Genomic DNA, 21,261 nt, shown 5'->3' with positions numbered 1-21,261 from the left:
AGCAAGAACAGGCGAAGAAATATCATCTTTGGATATATTTTTTTTAAATCAAAGCCTAGCTAGCTGTCAACTGCTAACTGTTACCAACCTTCCAAAGGAGGGATTTCCAAATTCCAATGAAAATCTACCTTAAAATATTTGATAGTGTTATCCAGCCCATTGTGCTATATGGTAGTGAAGTATGGCGTCCACTCAGTCATCATAGTGATACCTTTTGGGACAAATATCCAACAGAATCTTTACATGCAGAATTTTGCAAAACCATTTTACACATACACAGAAAAACACCAACAATCAACGTTCAAAAGCCTCTGACACACTCTGACCAGTCTCACACCAACACTGCTTTCCAAACACCAACCAGAGTAAACCAAATTATAACGTAATGTAAAGAAACCTTTCTGGAACATTGGAAAGAAGAAACTAAAAGCCAAAGTAGATTAGACTGTTATCTGGCCCTAAAAAGAGATTATGAAATGGCAGAATATCTGTCTTCCATCAGAGAGAGAAAGCAGAGACAGATCCTAATCAAGAACAGGCTCAGTGACCATAAACTGGCCCCTGAAAAAGGACAATACAAAAAATCATGACCAACAAAAGAAAATAGAATATGTGGTCACTGTTCGATAGGTTGTAAAAAAAAATTTTTTTACAACCTTTTTGTCTTTTGACGTCTTACAAAAAGCAGTGTGTAGTCGGGGTCACATTTCACATGTCTATGAGTTGTTAACAGCTCCACCAAATAGTGATTTTTCCCTCTAAACTTCTCACATGCTTTCATTTCAATAAATGTTCAAATGATCCAATATTTCAGCAAAAATCAAAGATTAGAGAAAAAGCCCAAAAACTGAAAACAGATTTGTGTATCAGAACTTTGTTTTTTCTTCTTTCCTCTCCCATTAATCATCTCACCACCCCTCAGATTTATCTGCTGACCCTTTGGAGGGGCCCGACCCCTAGGTTGGGAACCACTGGACTAAACTAGCTAACTGTATATAAAGTAGTGTAAACTAGCTCCACCTCCAGCAGCTACAACAGTAACATGCTGCTCTAACACTGATGCTTCACTATTAATAATCTAATGATGTCATATATAATAATATATCAGTCAGAGGGACCAAACCACTACTTTTACTGCAATACTTTAACTACATCAAGCTCATAATACTTATGTACTTTTACTGCAATACTTTAACTACATCAAGCTCATAATACTTATGTACTTTTACTGTAGTAGGTTTTTTCATGCAGGACATTTACTTGGAGTATTTTTACATTGCTGTCTGGGTGCTTTTACTGCAGTAAAGGATCGGAGTACTTCTTCCACCACTGTAGACTTGTAGTATATTTATTTGCTTGTTTGTTTTGGAGTCTCCTGAATCGAAAGATGTTTTATTTTGATATGAGTGGGCCTGTTCCGGTCTCTCATCAACTTTAGTTTTGAAACGTGACCCGGAAGTAATCGTGTGTATTGATCAGGCGTTGCAGTGGGAACAGAGTTTGGTTTACACACCTCCTAATAACAGCAGAAAAGCGCCAGTATTAGTATTTTCTGAGCTGTGTGTAAAATGTGCAGCCTTCAGGGTCTGAAGGTTTTCGTCCAGCAGCGGCTAACTGCGGCTGTGGAGGAGATATTTGGACATTTTGAGAAAACAATAACCGAGTATGAAGAGGAGATCCACCGCCGACACCGCAGGCTGCTGGACGAGGTTTTAAAACCCGATAAAAAGCTGCGAAAAGCAGGTTTGTTGTCTTTATGTTGCTGGAAACGTGTTAATAAATACTCTGTTAATGTGGCCGGGAGTCAGTGCTAAGCTAACGCTAGCAGCTAAACCCTCCGTACAGGCTGTTAGCCGCAGTTAGCTCATGTTAAAGGCCGAAAGATACGAACCAACAACTAACAACTGTAGTTAATAAGAGTTTTAAATTAAGCAAACCATAAACAGTTTACTCTGATATTATTAGCTCTGTACAGCCCATCTAAACTGGAGACTGAAGGATTGAATGACAGCTGCAACCATTAGTTGATTAATCGGTTATTTTCTCGATTAAACGGCTAGTTTTTTTTTCAATAAAATGTCAGAACCCCCCCCCCACACACACCAAAAAAAAGATGTTCAGTTCATAATAACAACAACAATAATAATATACACATTTAATTTGTACCAGACTTTTCATTCATAGTGAAACTCAAAGTGCTACAGTATTAACAACATAGAACACACAACAAACAATTCAAGAGTTAAGGATTTAAGTTCTGGGGATAAGAATGTGATTCCTATTCCATTTTCTATATCTGCTCCTAGTAAACCAGTATAGACCTACAGTCTGCAGGCTTCAATCCACAAGTGTGATGAATGTCAACAATAACCTTAATGAAACATAATCACAAAGTTCAACTAGAACTAGAAATGCCTGGAATGTTAAAGATAGAGCTGCAAATTTTAGGTCCAGGTATCATCAGATAATTCATAACTCATTTGTAATTCAAAAACCAAAAATGGTAAATCTGTTATGTGTTTCGAGCAGGTCTGCGGACATTCAGCTAATTCGTTTTTGCGTTTGAAACCAAAAACGGAAGTCACATGGTTTTTTCCTTTTTTCATTTTAAACGAAAAAGGAAATCACGTGATCTATTCCTTTTTAGTTTCCCAACGAAAATCCAGAAAACCAAATTCAAAAGACCGTTCAATTTTGGTTTAGAAATCCAAGTATTTTTGTCAGTTTTGTACGATAGCGGAAGCAGCTACATTAGCCTACCCATGATCCTCAGCGACCGTTGCTATGGTGAAGATGCCAGCGTTTTTGGTTTAAAATGAAAAAAGGAAAAAACATGTGACTTCAGTTTTTGGTCCCAAACGCAAAAACGAATCGGCTGAATGTCCGCAGACCTGCTCGATATTCAATCCAAAAAGGAATAACGATAAAACGAATCGGCAAAAACCAAAAATGGGCCGGGTTTGATTGGTTTTTTGTTATTTGATTCTGACACCAAAAACATCTTTTTGTTTTTTGTTTTGAAATAAATAACAGATTTACTGTTTTTTGGTTTTTGAATTACAAATGAATTATGAATTATCTGATGATACCTGGACCCATTTAGTCCATTAATCGATTAATTGTCAGCTATTAAATTAACCTCCAACTGTTTTTATAACCAATTAATCATTTTGAGTCATTTTTAAAGAAAAAAGTTCAAATTCTTAAATGTTAATATTTCCTGGTTTTCTTAACTCCTCTATGACAGTAAACTGAATATCTTTGGGTTGTGGATAAAACAAGACATTTAAGGATGTCAGTCCTGGGGTTTTGGAAACACTGGTTGATATTTTTCACCATTTTCTGACATTTTATGGAAGTATAGTCAAACGACTAATTGATTAATCAAGAAAATAATCTGCGGATTAATCCGCAATATAAATAATCATCAGTTGCAGCTCTACGTTAATCATTTGAATCATATCTAGAAATGTTACCATGGAAAGTGAAACAATCAATCAATAGAAAATTCATCTGCAGTTATTTTAATAGTAAAGAAATGAAGGAAAAAAATCACTCAAATTCTGAGTTCCAGTTACTCAAATTTTAAATTTGCTGGTTTTTTTCTTTGATATTAAACTGAATATATATTCAGTTTTTGGCCGTTGGTCAGTCAAAACAACACATTTGAATATTTTGAAAACTGGTCTATAATTTTACATAACAAATGATAATTGACAGATTAAGGTAATGTCCACACTAAGCCGGTTAAATAAAATGCATCTTCTCTCCATTTTGTTTCTCCATCCAGACTAAAATAGCATTTTTCTCCCTTGAAAACAGAGTTATTCCAAACAGCCTCCAGAGTGTGTAAATGTGAAGTGGCCGACTTGGTGTGTAGTGTGTACGGGGAAAACTGAGCTTTTTTTATTACTGTTTATATATTGACGTGGGCATCACGTATTGCGTCACTTACGTTGCTTGACACATGGGTGTGGTTTCCTCATTATTTAACCTGTTCACTTAGGTGGTGGCGGGAGTTTTGGACAAAGGGAGTTGGTAGAGCTCTGATATTTTCTGTTGACCGTCGCCATTGTTACTATCATCACCATCGTCACCATTGTTACTATGATCACCATCGTCTGTTCATCACTTTATTTTCACAGTCAGATTGCATTTTTCGTATATTTTTTGTGCAACAGCTGCTTGTCAGACTCTTTCATTTTTGTTTATTTTTTCCATAAAACATCAGTAAAACGTTATCTGGACATCGGGATGGTTTTGTATGGACCTGTCACATATAGGAGCCTACCAAGTCTCTTAGCGGCCTTTTTTGAAAAGTAGTCGCTACACAAACATTAAACACTCAACGGGTGATTTACTCCGGAGACAGACGCTCTTTTGGTGCAATTTGGACACGCAACACGTTTAATATTAATACATTTTGAATAAGAAAGCAAACAGCGGGACGCTCAGCTCCATGTCTGAGTGCAGCAGGGGCTGTTTGATGTAAACACTGTCATCACCCCGCTCAGTGAAACTGACCGAGAGAGAAGAACAAATGCACACAGGAGAAAAAACAGATGTGTAGGCAGTAAAACTAACCAGTAGGAGTGAAGACGTATTTGATTGGCGACAGAATCAACCAATGGAAGGCCGTAAACTGCTTCTATGGTTCAACCTCAATTTAGTCTCACTGGTGAAGTTTCTGTCTTGATTAAAACCATTTAATTTAATGAATCCATATTGTTTTAATTGATAAGTTTGTCAGGTGATACATATATATGTGGTTCTCGAGAAATAATAAGTTCCAAACAGGCACGATTTGAACGGGCACTGTACTAGTAAACTAAATTTCAGGAAGCCGCCACAGAAACAGTATACCTTTTCTTCTTCGCTGGTTTTCTGTGGCTAACTTGCTCATCTGTCCTCCGCATATGTCCAGTAGGAGGAAAATTACCCATTTTGGCTTTTTGATGTGGATGGTGGTATTTGCGGAAACAAGCTGAAATTCCTGCTGTGGGAGCATATCGTTTTGGCTCGAAAACAGGGTTTTATAATTTAGCTTGCTTAATGTAGACATAGCAGTGATGGAAATGTTCATTAATCAGAGACCTAAACATAAGGTTAATTTATTTAGCTATTCTCTATGCTTTCATTGTATCCTACAGCAGTCCACCTGCTCAAGAAGGCTGTGACGTAGGAACAACGAAGGAAGCGAATGTTGAATTTAGAATTTTTAGCACATCTGTTCCCTAGACCAAGTATTTAAAAGTTTATCTGAAGTTATTAGTCATATTCAGCAGTCTGAGGTAATCAAATCCATTGGATGTCTTCCAAAGTTACTGTCTTTAGTAAAAATTTCTACAGCTGCAACGATTAATCGATTTGTCAATTGACAGAAAATTAGTCACTATTTTGATAGTCGATTTATTGTTTTGACAATTTTTAAAGAAAAAATCTTTGTTTCCAGCTTCTTAAATGTGAATATTTTCTGGTTTGTTTAGTCTTCTGATAGTAAACTGAATATCTTCAGGTTGTGGAAAGAGCTGCAACAATTAGTCAATTAATCAATTAGTTGGTAACCATTAAATGAATCACCAACTATTTTGATGAATTATTATTACTATTGAAGTAATTTTTTAAGAAAAAAGCTTTTCAGATGTGAATATTTTCTGGTTTCTTTAATTCTCCATGTCAGTAAATTCAATATCTTAAATAAAAACAACAGATTTCAGGTTGCATCCTGCGCTTTACAAAACTCTGATCGACATTTTTCACTATTTTCACACATTTTATAGACCAAACAACAAATCCGACTCATCGAAAAATTAATCAACAGATTAATCAATCATGAAAACAATTGTTGTTTTCAACCCTGGAAATTTTTCTTGTGTTACTATCCCTGCACTGCAGCTCAGCATGGAAACTCCAAAAGCATGACTTCTTGATTAAAAAAATATCCACTTGTTTTGTCACCCACTCATAAAAATATTGCTCTGTAGTGCTGGTTGTGTTTAAAAACCCTACAGGGTACATTTAACATAAAATATGGTTATAAAGTTTGATTGAACAAAAGTTCATGTGTTTACATTAATAGCTGTCTGTCTGTGTTTCAGCTTTACCTTTAGATGTGCGAAAAGTGATTGTTGGTGAAGAAGAGCAGCAGGAGTGGAACTTCAGTCTGGACCAGCAGGACCCAGAGCCCCCACACATTAAAGAGGAACAGGAGGAACTCTGGACCAGTCAGGAGGGAGAGCAGCTTCAAGGACTGGAAGAGGCTGAGATCACCCAGTTCACATTCACTCCTGTCCCTGTGAAGACTGAAGATGATGAAGAGAAACCTCAGTCCTCACAGCTTCATCAAAGACAAACTGAACAGATGAAAACAGAAGCTGATGGAGAGGACGGTGGAGGACCAGAACCACCCAGGAACTCAGATCCAGATAGACATTTACAACCAGATACTGATGACAAGATTTCAAACTCTTCAAAGACCGAGACCGAAGACAGTGATGAATGGAAGGAGACTAGTGCACCTCAGTCAGGTTTAAAGTCTCATATGAGTTGTAATACTAGAAAGAAATCATTTAGCTGCTCTGAGTGTGGTAAAAAATTTTGCCAAAAGGGACACCTGATCATACACCGAAGAATGCACACAGGAGAGAAACCTTTCAGTTGCTCAGTTTGTGGTAAAAAATTAGTATGCAAGGGGTCTCTTAGGAGACATATGAGAATTCACACAGGAGAGAAACCTTTCAGTTGCTCAGTTTGTGGTAAATCTTTTACTCAGTCAGGTCTGGAGTACCATCTGAAAACTCACACAGGAGAGAAACCCTTTAGTTGCTCAGTTTGTGGTAAAAGATTTGTATGTAATGGGTCTCTTAGGAAACATAAGAGAATTCACACAGGAGAAAAATCATTTAGTTGCTCAGTTTGTGGTAAAAAATTCAACCAGAAGGTGACTCTGCAGCTACACATGAGAATTCATACAGGAGAGGAGACGTTTAGTTGCACTGAATGTGGTAAACAATTTGTCTTCAAAAGATATCTGCAGAGACACATGAGAATCCACACAGGAGAGAAGCCATTTAGCTGCTCCTTTTGTTGTTTTAGATTTAACAAAAAGGCAAATCTGAAGAGACACATGAGAATCCATTCAAGAGAAACCATTTAGCTGCTCCGTTTGTGCTAAAAGGATTTATACAAAAGGTACATCTGTCAAGCTACCTGGCTGTCCACAAAGGGGGGAAACAGTTTTATTGCAGTGTTTGTTACCTGAGATTCAGTCGGTCTACACAGTTCAAAAGACACAAGTGTGTTGATGAGTCCTCAGCAGCTCAACTGAACAGATGGCAACTAGGGATGGACATTTGAAGAAATTTCCTTAATCGATCATCGGGAAAATTAACGATTAATTAATCTTTTTTGTAATATGTATTAAAAATGCCTATGGCAGAAAATACTAAAGAAAGCGCGTTTTTCCTTAATGAAATCTTTATTCCAAGAAGAAATTATAGACCAACACCAGTCCTCTTATACAGGCAGTTAAGCTGTTAAACAGAAAACAAAACAAAAAGGATATGTGGCGCGCTCGTAAAGGCAGCGGAGCCCGAGGCTCTGAGCCAAACCTCCGCAAATTAACAAGCCAAATCTACGGCGCTCATGGTAAAAACACAACTGTTAGACACAATTCAAAAAAATCATAAATCATATCAAACGATAATATGTAAAAAAATATATATATATATATTATTCAGTGCTGACAATTTTTACCTAAATGTAACTTGAATAAATCCAAAAGGCACACAGCCGAGAGAATAAAGTTACTACAGCCTACCGGTTGTTGTTGAGGAAGATGAGCATGTCAACGTGTTCACACAGCCTGGTGACAGTTAGTCCAGCAGCTGGAAGCACCTGCTCCGAAGGGAGCGACGTTGCGGGGATGCAGAGGTATTGTCCGCTGTGCATCGCAGCTCCTCCATGCACTGAGGTGATGGTAGGTTGAGAGGAGGAGGAGGATTCATTAACCAGTGTACGGTGAACGTTGTTCAAGTGGTGCATCATTGGGGTCGTTGTTGTGTTGTAGGTATACACGGCGTTGCAATGTTTACAATGAGCTTCATTGTTTTTTATCTCGAAATGGTCCCACACCAAACGTCGCCTTGCTCTCTTCATGTTTACTTTCGTCTAATTTCTATGGCAGCCCGCCGGCAGCTGAGGATTCATTTTCCCTCTTGAATTTAAATTGCGCCCCCGGCTGGTTGCAGCATGTAGTGAAATTCATTGCAACTTCAAGACACACACATACATAACATACTTAGATACAAACATTAAATCGATTTAATTCCACGTGATCGAAAAAATTCTTAACGATTAATCATCGATTAATCATGCCCATCTCTAATGGAAACAGAAGCTGATGGAGAGGACTGTAGAGGATCACAACCAGCCAGGAACTCACATCCAGATAGACATTTACAACCAGTTTGTGCTGACAAGGTTTCAGACTTTCCTGAACCTTAGACAATGATTATTATTGGAAGAAGAGACCATTGAATCTCAGTCAGGTTTAGATGTTTTCCTTTTAAGTGATATGAGATGTAATACTGGCTTAAAAACTTGTTCTTTTTCCACCTGCGTTAATGAACTCATCCAGAAGAGAAACTTTTCAGTTGTTCACGTTCATTAATCCTGATTGTTTGTTACACAGAACTATTTATTAGAACTATATATTTTTCAAAAAGTACTCGGCCAGTGACTGGATGAACCATCTGCCTATCACCATCTGTCACCGTCTTAGCTTATGAGGCAGCTGGACTTGCGTGATCATGTGAGAACCTCATAGGACGCTGAGCGGTCCGAACCACAAATGTGTAACCTGAAGCCTGACGAGATGGATTCTTATGATGTTGTGATATTGTGAAGCCAGCTGCCTTGCAAGGTAACGTCCATTTCACACTAGTGGAAATCTCTTCAAATGTGCTAATGTTTATGGCAAAAGTTTGTCCTTGCATTTTTTTTAAATAGACTGAGTTTCACCATTAATAGTACTGTGTGTGTTTATGGTATTCACAGCAGTAAGTGTTCAAGAAAACTGAAAAATTGAAATGACTATCAACACAAATTGGTCAACAGTAAAGGAAACACAAGCCAATCTGACTGACTGCTTTTGGTAATTGGGCCTAAAATGTTGAGTTATTAAGGAAAGACTAAATGCATACGAGAAACGGGAAGGAATTAGATTTAACTGAAAGCAGTAATAAGGTGACAGAGCTCCATCCTCTCTCAATGTAGTTATGAAGTTTAAAAAATGTGTTTTTATAATTTGTTCAGAATTTCAATGTTAGAGTTAAAGATATGAAATAATTAAACCATATCAAGGGTTTTTCAAAAATATTCAGCATAAAGGTTTTCATGTCAGGAGTTGATAGTGATTACAGTTGTGTGTAATATAGATGCTGTTTTTTTAAAGTTTTGTAAACTGTTTTATACTGTTGGCTTTTTCTTCTCTGGTCTTTCATGTGTTTTTTGTTATGAACTATGATCTTGAAATAAAATTAACAGAATAAAGAATATAATGGAATAGAGTTCCTTTCAGCTATAGAGATTGATGTGACTGGTCAATCAATCAATTCAGTTTTTATTTATATAGCGCCAAATCACAACAAAAGTCATCTCAGGGCACTTTTCACATGTAGCAGGTCAAGACCGAACTCCTAAATTTACAGAGACCCAACAATTCCCCCATGAGCAGCTCTTGGCGACAGCAGTAAGGAAAAACTCCCCTTTAACGGGTAGAAACCTCAAACAGACCCCGGCTCTTGGTGGGCGGCCATCTGCTTTGACCGGTTGGGTTGAGAGAGAGAAAGAAAGAGGGAAAGGGGGAGGAGGGGGGGGGCAGAATAACAACAATCATAACAGCAACAGCCAGGGAAGGGTGCCAACAGGACTGTGAAGGACCGCGAAGGCTCGGCCCAGAACCCAGGGTTCCCTGAGAGATGAGAAAGCACAAAAAAACTCCGGGAAAGAAGCAAAGTTAGTGACATGCATTGATGTTACATGAATGCATACAGATGGAGATGAGGAGGAGGAGAGAGGAGCTCAGTGCATCATGGGAAGTCCCCCAGCAGTCTAGGCCTATAGCAGCATAACTAAGGGCTGATCCAAGGCGAGCCTGGTCGGCCCTAACTATAAGCTTTATCAAAAAGGAAAGTTTGAAGCCTACTCTTAAACATAGAGAGGGTGTCTGCACCCCGGACTGAATCTGGAAGATGGTTCCACAGGAGAGGAGCCTGATAGCTGAAGGCTCTGCCTCCCATTCTACTTTTAAAGACTGTAGGAACCACCAGTAAGCTGCATACTGGGAGCGCAGTGTTCTAGTGGGATAATACGGTACTATGAGCTCTTCAAGATATGATGGTGTCTGACCATTAAGGGCTTTGTAAGTCAGGAGAACTGGTGTGTGTTAATGAGTGTGAATGGGTTAAACCCAGTTCAAGCATATTGCATTCACTTGAGAAAAAATAATCCTGCCCTGTTTTTCTGAATAATGAGATACCTCAGAATCCCAAGATCCCTACTTAAGAGCTTGATTTCATGGAAGCAAACATGTCCTGCCTGTTTAGTGTAATCCAGTTTTATTTTGGTTTGGGTGAGAAAAATTGGGAGATACTCATCTCTTTAAGTAATATAGATGGTCTTGTTATTAGTTTGGCACCTCAGGACAGGCAAAATGTTTCATTAAAGCCCCACAAAAGATGAAACAAACACAGCAGACTGCCTACAGAGCTGAGAGGTTAGGGTTAGGGTTAAACTCCCTCTATAGTGCTCAGTTATAATGGAAGACTGTTAGAAAAACATTCAAACCCACTGATCTTCAACATCTTCCAAGTCATTCATACATTCACGTAGAATCTTCGTTTGAACTTTAAAACGGGTCACAAGACTTGGGACTTTCTTACATTAATTCAACATTTTCATATAATTCACACTTTTTACACAATTGCAGTAAAAGTTTCATGAAATTTCAGCCCTTCTCAGATTATTACATTAGTGTGTATTACGCAGAATGTTCAGACCCAGAGTTAGGCCTTAAAATTTTATCAAAAGATCTTCAACACATTGTAAGCTTCCACTCTACAAGCACAATTTATACATCTAAATGTAGACAAATTTGTCCTCTTTCATCCAGTGTTACTTCCATTGAAATAGGACTCACAGTTTTTGAATAAATTGCCCAAAAGGGCGGAGATGATGCTGATATATGAATTGTAACAGCTCCTATATTTTAAATCATAATACAGATAGATATCGTACATAACTGAAAGAATGCAAAAATGTATTTAAAAGTTTATCTGAAGCTAATATGAAGCTTCAGCGTCCAAATGAGTCAAATCAAGTAGATATCTTTCAACGTTACAGTCTTTTTAGTGCCAAAGTTCCTCTTTTTGTTACTATACTTCCACCTGCAGCTCAACAGGGAAACACTGTCCGAGGAAACACAAAGAGGGAATTTGATGCTAAAAAGACTGTAAATGTGTCAGATATCCACTTGATATGACTAACTCAGACTGCTGAAGCTGAATAGAAGCTTCACACAGACTTTTAAATGACTGTGTGGACACACTGTGGATTTTACCCTCCATCACTTCCATTGAAAGCACATTTGAAGGATCTTTTAATATCCAGTATGAACAGGAGGAATGATTACAGCGAGGAAAACCTCTTTCACTGCTCATACGGACACCTGACTGCACACTTGATGTGATGACGATGAATACGTCATGGTTCGTATGACAAAAGTCCACAAGTCTGGAGAGTTTACAGCTTAAATTTCTGCACAGGTCTTGATATTAAATCCAAGTTCCAGGTTTTCTCTGGAGGACAGACTACGACAGCTCGGTTGCAGAGGCATCACAACAGTTCCTGGACTCTTGTCCAGGTGCGTCTCATCACCCACACTTGCAGTCTTGAGCACTTCAGTGCACGTTTATGCAATGCCAGGTAGTAGCCAGTTGTGTCCCACGTCTGACATATACCAACACACACTACACTTAACCCACACCGACGCACATTTCTCCTAATATTGCTTTGATGTGATATTATGAGCAAAGCGTATCCCACAATTCACCACGTTCTACTGCTCATCACCGGTCCAGTAGGTGGCAGTAGTGCGTTTATTGCTCCACATATGGTTATCACGTGATATTAACAGTGAGTCTGTTCTACCTGATGGGACTGATAAGATGAATATCCGAGACTGCCAGGATAAATATCAAATATCGCATCCATTATCAAAGATTTTGAGAAATATGTTCCATTCTTAAACAAATGTTATCAGACAGAATCCATTCAACATGATATTGTCTCTTTTATGTGGTCTAAATTAAATCTGCATGCTTTTAGATAACTTGATTTAACAGCTCAGTATTTCTCCTCTCAGCTCCTGAAGTTTTTTAACGGCTTTCGACTGTAACTCCAATACTGTTTGGTTGAGCCGACACTATTCTTACTTTAACAAATCACAGGAGCTTGACTGTGCAATATAAAGTATTTGTATTTGCGTGATCATGAACAGGAGGAACGATTACAGCAAGAAAAACATGTTTCGATGTTCATTTGGGCTCCTGACTGTTGTTAAAGCTATAATATGTAATTATTCCACATTAAAATGTCTAAAAACAACTAGACCTATGTTATATATGTTGTTGAGTTGTGTACTTACATTATCCCAAATGTTTCCAACAATGTTCAAACCCAGACAAATCTGTAATTTAATCAAAGTAACGGACCGTTTCATTTGGTCGCCTGTCAATGGCGTCATACCTCCTCTACCAAAGAGTAAACACGCACAAGATGCATACGGCGGCGCTGTGTTTGTCCGCTACAATGGCGTCTACCAAAGAGTAACTTACACACATACAAGATAATACATCGGCGTTGTGGTTGTTCCACACAAACTGTTATAAATGGACTTTTATTCATTTTTAAGTCACAGTCTCTGTTCTGTACAAAAATGGATTTAAAATATTTTTGAAGCTTATACTGTATATCTCTTTGGGAAGGGAACTTTTACTGTCCAGTATGAACAAAAGGAATAATTACAGCCACAAAAACTGGTTCAATGTCCATATTGGCACCTGACTATTGTATTAAGACAGACTTGAACCTGTAAACACTATGAATGAGCCAGTTTTAAGTTGCTCGGCAGGTTGGATTGTTCTTATATCAGCTCATCATAAAAAGGTAGCAGAATTGTCTCATACATGATGAAATCGATGAGGAAACGTTTTTTATTTTCTTGTTCACTTGACAGGAAGAATTTAAAAGAGATTAAAATGATAAAACCTAAATATTACCAAACTCTAAATATGACAAATGTCCATCACTGCTTCAACACTGTGCTGCTCCGGTGTTTCATCGCTGCTGAACAGAAGTTTTACTGCTGCTGCTGTCATAAAAACACTTGTGACTTTTGACTTGTGAATGTTTTGTCACAAACATTGCAACTGAATGGTCTCTCCTCTCTTTGAAGATGCACGCGATGTTTCAGACTTAGTTTACGTGTAAAACTTTTCCCGCACACTGAACAACTGTAGGGTTTCTCTCCTGTGAGGATTCTCATGTGTGTCACAGCGTGGTCGCGCCGTGTGAAATGTTTCTTACAAAATGAGCAGCTGAACGGTTTCTCTCCTGTGTGACATCTCATGTGAATCGGCAAATGTCCCTTGTGACGAAATCCTCTACCACACTCGGTGCAGTTAATTGGTTTCTCAGCAATATCGTATCCTTCATCACTTAGAGAAGTGTCTTTATTTTTAGTCTCGTCATCAGTATCAGATTCTAAATGTCTATCTGGATCTGGTTCTGATCCTCCACAGTCCTCTCCATCGGTTTCTGTTTCCATCTGTTCAGTTTGTCTTTGATGAAGTTGTGAGGACTGAGGTTTCTCTTCATCATCTTCACTCTTCACAGGGACTGGATGTTTTTATTTATTCATTTAATTATCTCTGCCACCACATGGGTTATCTGTGTGATTTGTTGATAGGGTTTCAATATATAAATGATTTGTGGTGCAATGGGTATGTTTAGTTATGTACTGAAATCTAATTGAAAATTGTTACATTGACTTCTAGAATGTAAATATACTTGTAAATAAATAGTTATGAAATAATTACATCATATATAAACTTAACACAAAAAGTAAGGAAGTTTGTGTTTGGTAGATTATTTCTTTGTTGTAACAATGCTTCTTGGCAATAAATCTTATACTTTTGGAAAGCCTTTTTATTTCCCTTTTAAATGGTGCCACATTTGAAAGGAACATGCATTTGAAGGATGAGCAGCAGAGCTGAGTATGCGGGTTGTGCCCATGAAAAATTTGCCAAATCTTCTCTGCCAATGCCAAACAGCTTATTCTGCCATTGACATTGTTTGGTGGATTGGATGATTGAAGTTTGCAGAAACAAGACATGTTGGCAATTTAACAATTGATTCATTTAACAAACAGGAGCCTCAGTAGCGTGTGGAAGAACCATACACAGCCACAACAGCCTGGCACCTCCTCCTCATGCTGGTCACCAGCCTGGTCACACACTGCTGTGGGACGGCATCCCATTCTTCAACCAGCATTTGTCGCAAGTCAGCCAACGTGGTTGTGTTGGTCACTCTGGCACGAACAGCACGCCCAAGCTGATCCCACAAGTGTTCAATGGGGTTGAGGTCGGGACTGCTGGCAGGCCGTTCCATCCTCTCCACTCCCAAATTCTGGAGGTAGTCTCTGATAAACCCCACTCTGTGGGGGTGAGTGTTGTCATCTTGGAGGATAGAGTTCCCAGACTGTGGAGATATGGGATTGCCACTGGTTGCAGAATCTCATGTCGATATCTCTCTGCATTGAGATTGCCTCCAATGATGACAAGCCTCGTTTTTCCAGTGAGGGAGATGTTACTCTATCCAAGCAGCAATCAGCATAGCGTTCTCTGCGTCTTTTCCACACTTTGACCCTATGATCCAACTGCCGTAGGCAGAATCAGGACTCATCGCTGAACATAACGTTCCTCCACATGTTCAGGTTCCAGTGCACGTGTTGCTGACACCGGCGCAAACTTCTTATAAATCTCTTCTTAAAACTTTTCTCTTTGTAAAAGCTTTTGGAAATGTTTGTATGTCTGCCTTGTCTGTTTTTACTTTCTTTGTGGAAAGCACTTTGTAATATCGTTGGGAAATGTGCTACATAAATAGTTTATTATTATTATTACTGTGATTTCTAGTGAGACACAGCAGAAAAACAGTGAGACTGTGCAAAGACACCTCTTTTTTATTTTAAGGAAGCCTAATAATAATAACAGCCTTTCTATTGCTAACAAACTGTCTCTGTCCTTTAAAAACACTTGAAACTAGACAGCTGCCAACAGTTTCATTGTATAACTTTTATTTATTCATGGAATTAAGTTCATCAGGTGCCAGCTGAAAGAAACTAAAACAAATCCTGCTAACAAGAGTTTTTGGGAGACTACTCAAAGCAAGAGTTAACAGAAATAGAATACTTTATTCTTATATATGATGCTAAAAACAACACAACTCTGTCAATGTACAGAAAAAACAACAACACATACATTCAAGTGCCGATGAATTGAGTACACTCAGGGTTTTTGCTAGTAATGTTTTTCTTGTGTATGAATTCTTATGTGCAGTTTCAGGCTGTATCTACGGCTAAACCGTTTGCCGCATTCAGAGCAGCTAAACTTCTTTTCAGTTTGGTCTTGGTGAAACTTTACGGGGTCACAAACAGCCTGGTGATTTCTGAGCTGATAAAGCCAAGTGAATCTTTTGTCACACGCAGCGCATGTGAATCGTTTCTCTTTCATGTGGACGGCCATGTGGTCCGCCAGACCTCTTTTGTGTGTGAATCTTTTACTGCAAAGTGTGCAGCTGAATGGCTTTTCTCCTGTATGAGTCTTGGTATGTATCTGCAAACACACCTTCTGGTTGAATCTCTTACCGCAAATTGAGCAACCAAACGGTCTCTCCCCAGAATGAAGTCTCATGTGTGTCATAGCCGCTTCTTTGCTGGCAAATTGTTTCTGACAAACGGTGCAACTAAATGGTTTCTCTCCTGTGTGAACTCTCATGTGTCTCCTCAGACCATCCTTACGACGAAATCTTTTACCACACTTATAGCAGCTTAAAGGATTCTTGCCAGTATCACTCGCAGGGACTTCATTGTGCTTCAGAGTGTTTAAATCTAAAGTCACGTTCCTGGTTGGTTCTGATTTTCTATCAATATTATCATAAGTGTTTCCTTCTTTGCCGCTCACTGGCTTCTCCCCTGTGTGGATTTTCATGTGTTTCACAACACCTCTTCTAAGCCTGAAAGATTCCTTACAAACTGAGCAGCTAAAAGGTTTTTCTCCCGTGTGAACTGTGATGTGAGTAGTTAACTGCCCCCTTTGTAAAAATCTTTTACTGCAAAATGAGCAACTAAATGGTTTCTCCCCTGTGTGAATTTTCTTGTGCTTATTCAGATTTGACTTGGAGCAAAATGTTTTGCCGCACTCAGAACAGGTAATTGAGATTTCACCACTATTATATTTCTTATCACTAATGGGCACTTCCTTGTTTTTTGGAGTCTCATCACTGATGTCGGTCTCAGAAGAGTCTGACATCTTGTTGTCGTCAGACTGTAAATGTCTATCTGGATCTGAGTTCCTGGCTGGTTCTGATCCTCCACAGTCCTCTCCATCAGCTTCTGTTTTCATCTGTTCAGTTTGTCTTTGATGAAGCTGTGAGGACTGAGGTTTCTCTTCATCATCTTCACTCGTCATAGGAACGAGAGTGAGTGTAAATGTGGTGATATCAGCCTCCTCCAGTCCTTGAAGCTGCTCTCCCTCCTGACTGGTCCAGAGTTCCTCCTGTTCCTCTTTAATGTGTGGGGGCTCTGGGTCCTCCTGGTCCAGACTGGAGCTCCTCTCCTGCTGCTCAGGGGGAACCTCTTCTTTACTCTCCAACAGCTGCTGGACGTCTGCAGGACACATTGAAATACAAACTGCATAACAAGTGCTGACTGTTACAAGCTGTATGTACATTTACTGTCATTTCAATATTACGGCCAAATAACAATATGAATCATTTAGCCGTTGTTTGGTCAGTAAGCTCTCTGCATGGTTAGTGGTGGTTTAAATGTGGATATTACTGAAATGATTAGTTGATAAATCAATTGGTCAGCAACAACTGATGATCACTTCATTGTTTTTAAGTTATTCAAAGCAAAAACATCCAGCTCCTTAAATGTGAGTGTGTGAGTATTTGCTGCTGTTATCTGTTTCATACAGTTGAAATTGATTGATTGATTGATTGATTCTGTGTTTTGTATGGAATAAAGTTAGGGTCATATGTATTGGAGCTGTGTATCTCCATATCTGAATGTGAGAAAACATTTTGTATGAATACATTCAAATATGTCAATGTGTGAAAATGATCAAATGAATTCATGTTTGAATGTGTAAAAAAATATTTGAACAAATAGATTTAATTTTTTAAAACCATAAGGAGATCTGTAGCTGTGCGTGATGTGTGAATAAATAAAAAAGATTTGAGTCTATAAAGAAGATTTGTGGTTAAACATCTGTGTGTTTGAGGGTGAACTCAACTGTATTTGTGAATCCTAAGTTAACTTCTACGATTCAAACCTACGAGATCAAATACTTTTGTCCCACATTCGTCTCTTCCTCCTGACTATCCGATGGGGATGATTGTCCACTGGAAGCACGTCCCAATTTAACAAAGCTCATTATAAAAATACACCATTTAAAATAAGCCTTGTTTGTAGGTGACGAGCAACATGGATGATATTTAAAAATAAAGTCACTGTTTAATTTGGCTCCCATTTTGTAGGTGAATGTGGATTTATTTTGGTAAAAATGTAACCTGAATGATTAGTATTTTTAATCTTTTTGGGTTTTTTTTGTTCCATCTTGGTATAAAATTGAACTTCCATGGCCATGGGACACTTTCGTCTGTCAAATCGTGATGTTTTCACATAAGTGCTCAAACTGTAACTACGCCCTTCATCCTTTGCCACCTTAGACTCAAAGAAACGCAGGGAAACCCGGAATATTACACTAAAATGTACTGTGTATTGTTCTATAAACAGATAGATTCCCTCAACGTCTTCTAGTAAAGTTCTATTTATCAGCTTTACAGTTGCATGCTGTAGTATCGGCTCAGATTTCTACTCTTTTAGCTTTTTCATAACAAACCAACGTGACCAAACTCTTCAAAATAAAGGAACATGTCACTCAGTGTCTATGTTTCATTTATTTTATCTTGCTTCTATTTCACTCTATTCTACTTTTATTATTTTTAAGTTTCATTACATTTTCATAAGTTTTATTTCTTGTGTTAGTCTCAGATTGTTTTACTGTCTTATTATTAGCTTGTCCGTCATCTTCAGTTGCATTAACCTTTATTAAAAGGTGCTATACAAATACCGTACGGATGATTGATTGATTGATTGATTGACATTGATCTCGGTGCTGATGTGTGTTGCGGTTTGCAGATTGAGTCTGTGGAGGATTTTGAGTTGTTTTAAGGAAACTTTGATGTAGTTTGCAGCTGATTAAGGAAAATAAGTAATATACCGCGTTAATTTTGCTGATGAGTAATGTAATTACTGTCACAATGAGTATATGTAATCAGTTATTAATTACAAAATGTTCTGTATACTCTTTTCTAAATCTATAAGTTAACTTCAACGTCTTCTAGTAAAGTTTTATTTATCAGCTTTAAAGTTGTGTTTAAACCTGAAAGTACAAACCCTGCTGCATGCTGTAGTATCGGCTCAGGTTAAACTGAGTGTGATCAGAGTGAGAATAAGATGTAAAGGGAACAAACCTGCTCTGTGTAGCTGAAGTTGAGGGTTGAAAGCAGCGTCCAGTAGTTTGCGTTGTCGCTCGTTCTCCTCTTTGGATCGAGAAAGTTCCTCCTCGTACTCTGCTATCGATCTTTCAAACAGCACAAATATCTCTTCAGCAGCCGCAGTTAGTCGCTGGTCGACCACAGCTCTCAGCATTTGGACTTTAGACATTTTAACACGATGACAGAAACTTTTTTCCTCCGTCAGAAACTCAGTTTGGTCTCCGTCAGACTGTCAGCGTTGCTACCACTGGTTGCCGCGGTAACATACATCCCCGTTACCAGCTAACAAGCTAAGCTAACTCTACACGGTTTGTAAGATACTGGAAAACTAAAATAGCAGCAGAGAGTCCGTTCAGACAGATCTGTCCAGTCATACAGAGGCTGACGGTTCATTCATGCTGTAAAGAGGACAGTTAATCAGACGCCATTTGCGGCTGTTCTTCTTCTCTGGTTATTGGCGGATCGCGAAGAATCGTCACCTGCATACCGCCACCTGCTGTATCGGAGTGTTTAGAGTAAAGACATTAAAGGACAGGTTCCCAGTGTTCCCAGTATGTTAAACCAGCAGTCAGGTGTCTGTAATCATTCCTCCTGTTCATACTGGATATTAAAAGATCCTTCAAATGTGCTTTCAATGGAAGTGATGGAGGCCAAAATCCACAGTGTGTCCACACAGTCATTTAAAAGTCTGTGTGAAGCTTCTATTCAGCTTCAGCAGTCTGAGTTAGTCATATCAAGTGGATATCTGACACATTTACAGTCTTTTTAGCATCAAATTCCCTCTTTGTGTTTCCTCGGACAGTGTTTCCCTGTTGAGCTGCAGGTGGAAGTATAGTAACAAAAAGAGGAACTTTGGCACTAAAAAGACTGTAACGTTGAAAGATATCTACTTGATTTGACTCATTTGGACGCTGAAGCTTCATATTAGCTTCAGATCAACTTTTAAATACATTTTTACACAGAAGGAGGACTGTGGATTTTGTCCTCCATCACTTCCATTGTAAGGTCATTATGAAGGGATCTTCTAATGGTCAGTATGAACAGGAGGAATGATTACAGCAAGAAACACAGACTTGGAAAATTACTGATGAGTTGTTAACAGCTCCATCAAATAGTGATTTTTCCCTCTAAACTTCTCACATGCTTTCATTTCAATAAATGTTCAAATGATCCAATATTTCAGCAAAAATCAAAGATTAGAGAAAAAGTCCAAAAACTGAAAACAGATTTGTGTATCAGAACTTTGTTTTTTCTTCTGTCTTCATCTCAGGATCTCATTCAAAGCTTCTGGAGAAAATGTGAAACTAAAATGAGAGTTTATTTGAGGCAGTTTTCCTCCAGAAACACCACAAACTCCAGAGTTCATGTTCAGAGCAGACAAACGTTTGTCAGTCAGTCTCTGAACTTTCAGCTTTCTTCACTAAAACATTTTAATGTTTTCAAGTTGGAGCTAATTTTAACATCTTATACTGTTGATTAATCTATTCTATAACAAACTGATCATGTGTATCAATATCAATGTTTTATGTGTAAAATATTGATCTGAAAAGTAACTAAAGCTGTCAAATAAATATAGTGGAGTAGAAAGTAGAAAGTAGCATCAAATGGAAATACTTAAGGACGATAAAGCAAAGTGGATCAGAATGAATCAATCGAGGTTTAAACGCCACCATTGTGTCAGTTTAAACTCTGTAAAACATAACAGGTACATTTATTGGAAATCTCCTCTTCAGACAAAGTGTAAAACAGTAAATTACAGTATTGCAAGCTAGCTAACAGTACCAGTAATCACCTTCTAAAAGTATTCTTAAAAAGTTAACTTATCATCAATACTAAATCTACACATACAATCAATTTAACTCATGTGAAGTACGACCAGTCACGTACCGGAGCGTAAATACACCCATGTGTCACAACATGAAATCAAAACAAATCTGAGATACTCTGGATTTAAACATCAATAGTCCGTCAGATATCTAATAATGATCAGATTCAACTGCAAGCAAAACCCAAATATTAACATCTGATAAATAAATTACAGGTGGTCAATATCCTCCCACTCAAAAATCACCATCCTAACCGTTATCACAGTCCTCCTCATCACCATCGAGAACAGGTTCATTGTTAAATAGCTCCTCTTCCTCTTCCTCATCCTGGGTTGTTTGGCACCTGCTCCTCCGCTGTCAGAGCTGCAAGAGCCTCCCGTCCGGAAGCGCAGGTCCGTCCCTCCCAGAAGCAGAGGACGAGGTCGTCTTCGCTCCTCTCTGAACTCTCAAAGACTTTCTGATCGTATCCTTGTCCAGGTGGAGACCATCCGGTCCACAAGCAGGCGGCGGGCGGCGGGGGGGCTTTTACGTTACC

General features: G+C 38.5%; 2 protein-coding genes across 3 annotated transcripts in view; one reads left to right on the top strand and one right to left on the bottom strand.

Moving 5' to 3' along the window:
• LOC137198906 (gastrula zinc finger protein XlCGF57.1-like) overlaps positions 1–19,937 on the bottom strand; it is a 43,499-nt gene extending 23,562 nt beyond the window's left edge. The window contains exons 1-2 of one of the 2 annotated variants that reach the window (XM_067612922.1): positions 18,877–19,409; positions 15,399–17,005 (exon numbers count right to left, since the gene is read on the bottom strand). In XM_067612922.1, coding sequence (XP_067469023.1) covers positions 15,639–17,005; positions 18,877–19,069 — 1,560 coding nt within the window. In that variant the 5' untranslated portion in view covers positions 19,070–19,409 and the 3' untranslated portion in view covers positions 15,399–15,638. Of the gene's footprint in view, positions 1–15,398; positions 17,006–18,876 lie in introns of those variants that run through there. The other variant, XM_067612920.1, reaches the window with a different exon arrangement.
• LOC137198931 (gastrula zinc finger protein XlCGF57.1-like) lies at positions 1,439–7,290 on the top strand. The gene is made up of 2 exons (XM_067612952.1): positions 1,439–1,743; positions 6,099–7,290. The coding sequence occupies exons 1-2, from the start codon at positions 1,569–1,571 to the stop codon at positions 7,154–7,156; spliced, it is 1,233 nt and encodes a 410-aa protein (XP_067469053.1). The 5' UTR covers positions 1,439–1,568; the 3' UTR covers positions 7,157–7,290.
• Positions 19,938–21,261: the final 1,324 nt, after the last annotated feature.

This window comes from Thunnus thynnus, chromosome 15 (genome assembly GCF_963924715.1).
Source record: "Thunnus thynnus chromosome 15, fThuThy2.1, whole genome shotgun sequence".
Classification (NCBI taxonomy): domain Eukaryota; kingdom Metazoa; phylum Chordata; class Actinopteri; order Scombriformes; family Scombridae; genus Thunnus; species Thunnus thynnus.
The sequence above is the reverse complement of the archived record's forward strand: the minus strand, read 5'-3'. Positions and strand labels throughout refer to the sequence as shown.

What these genes read in the sequence shown, in the direction of transcription:
- LOC137198931 (XM_067612952.1), top strand. Translation starts at nt 1,569, where the DNA reads ATGTGCAGCCTTCAGGGTCTGAAGGTTTTCGTCCAGCAGCGGCTAACT. An exon ending in TAAAAAGCTGCGAAAAGCAG is followed by an intron (nt 1,744 to 6,098) that starts GTTTGTTGTCTT and finishes TCTGTGTTTCAG; the next exon opens with CTTTACCTTTAGATGTGCGA.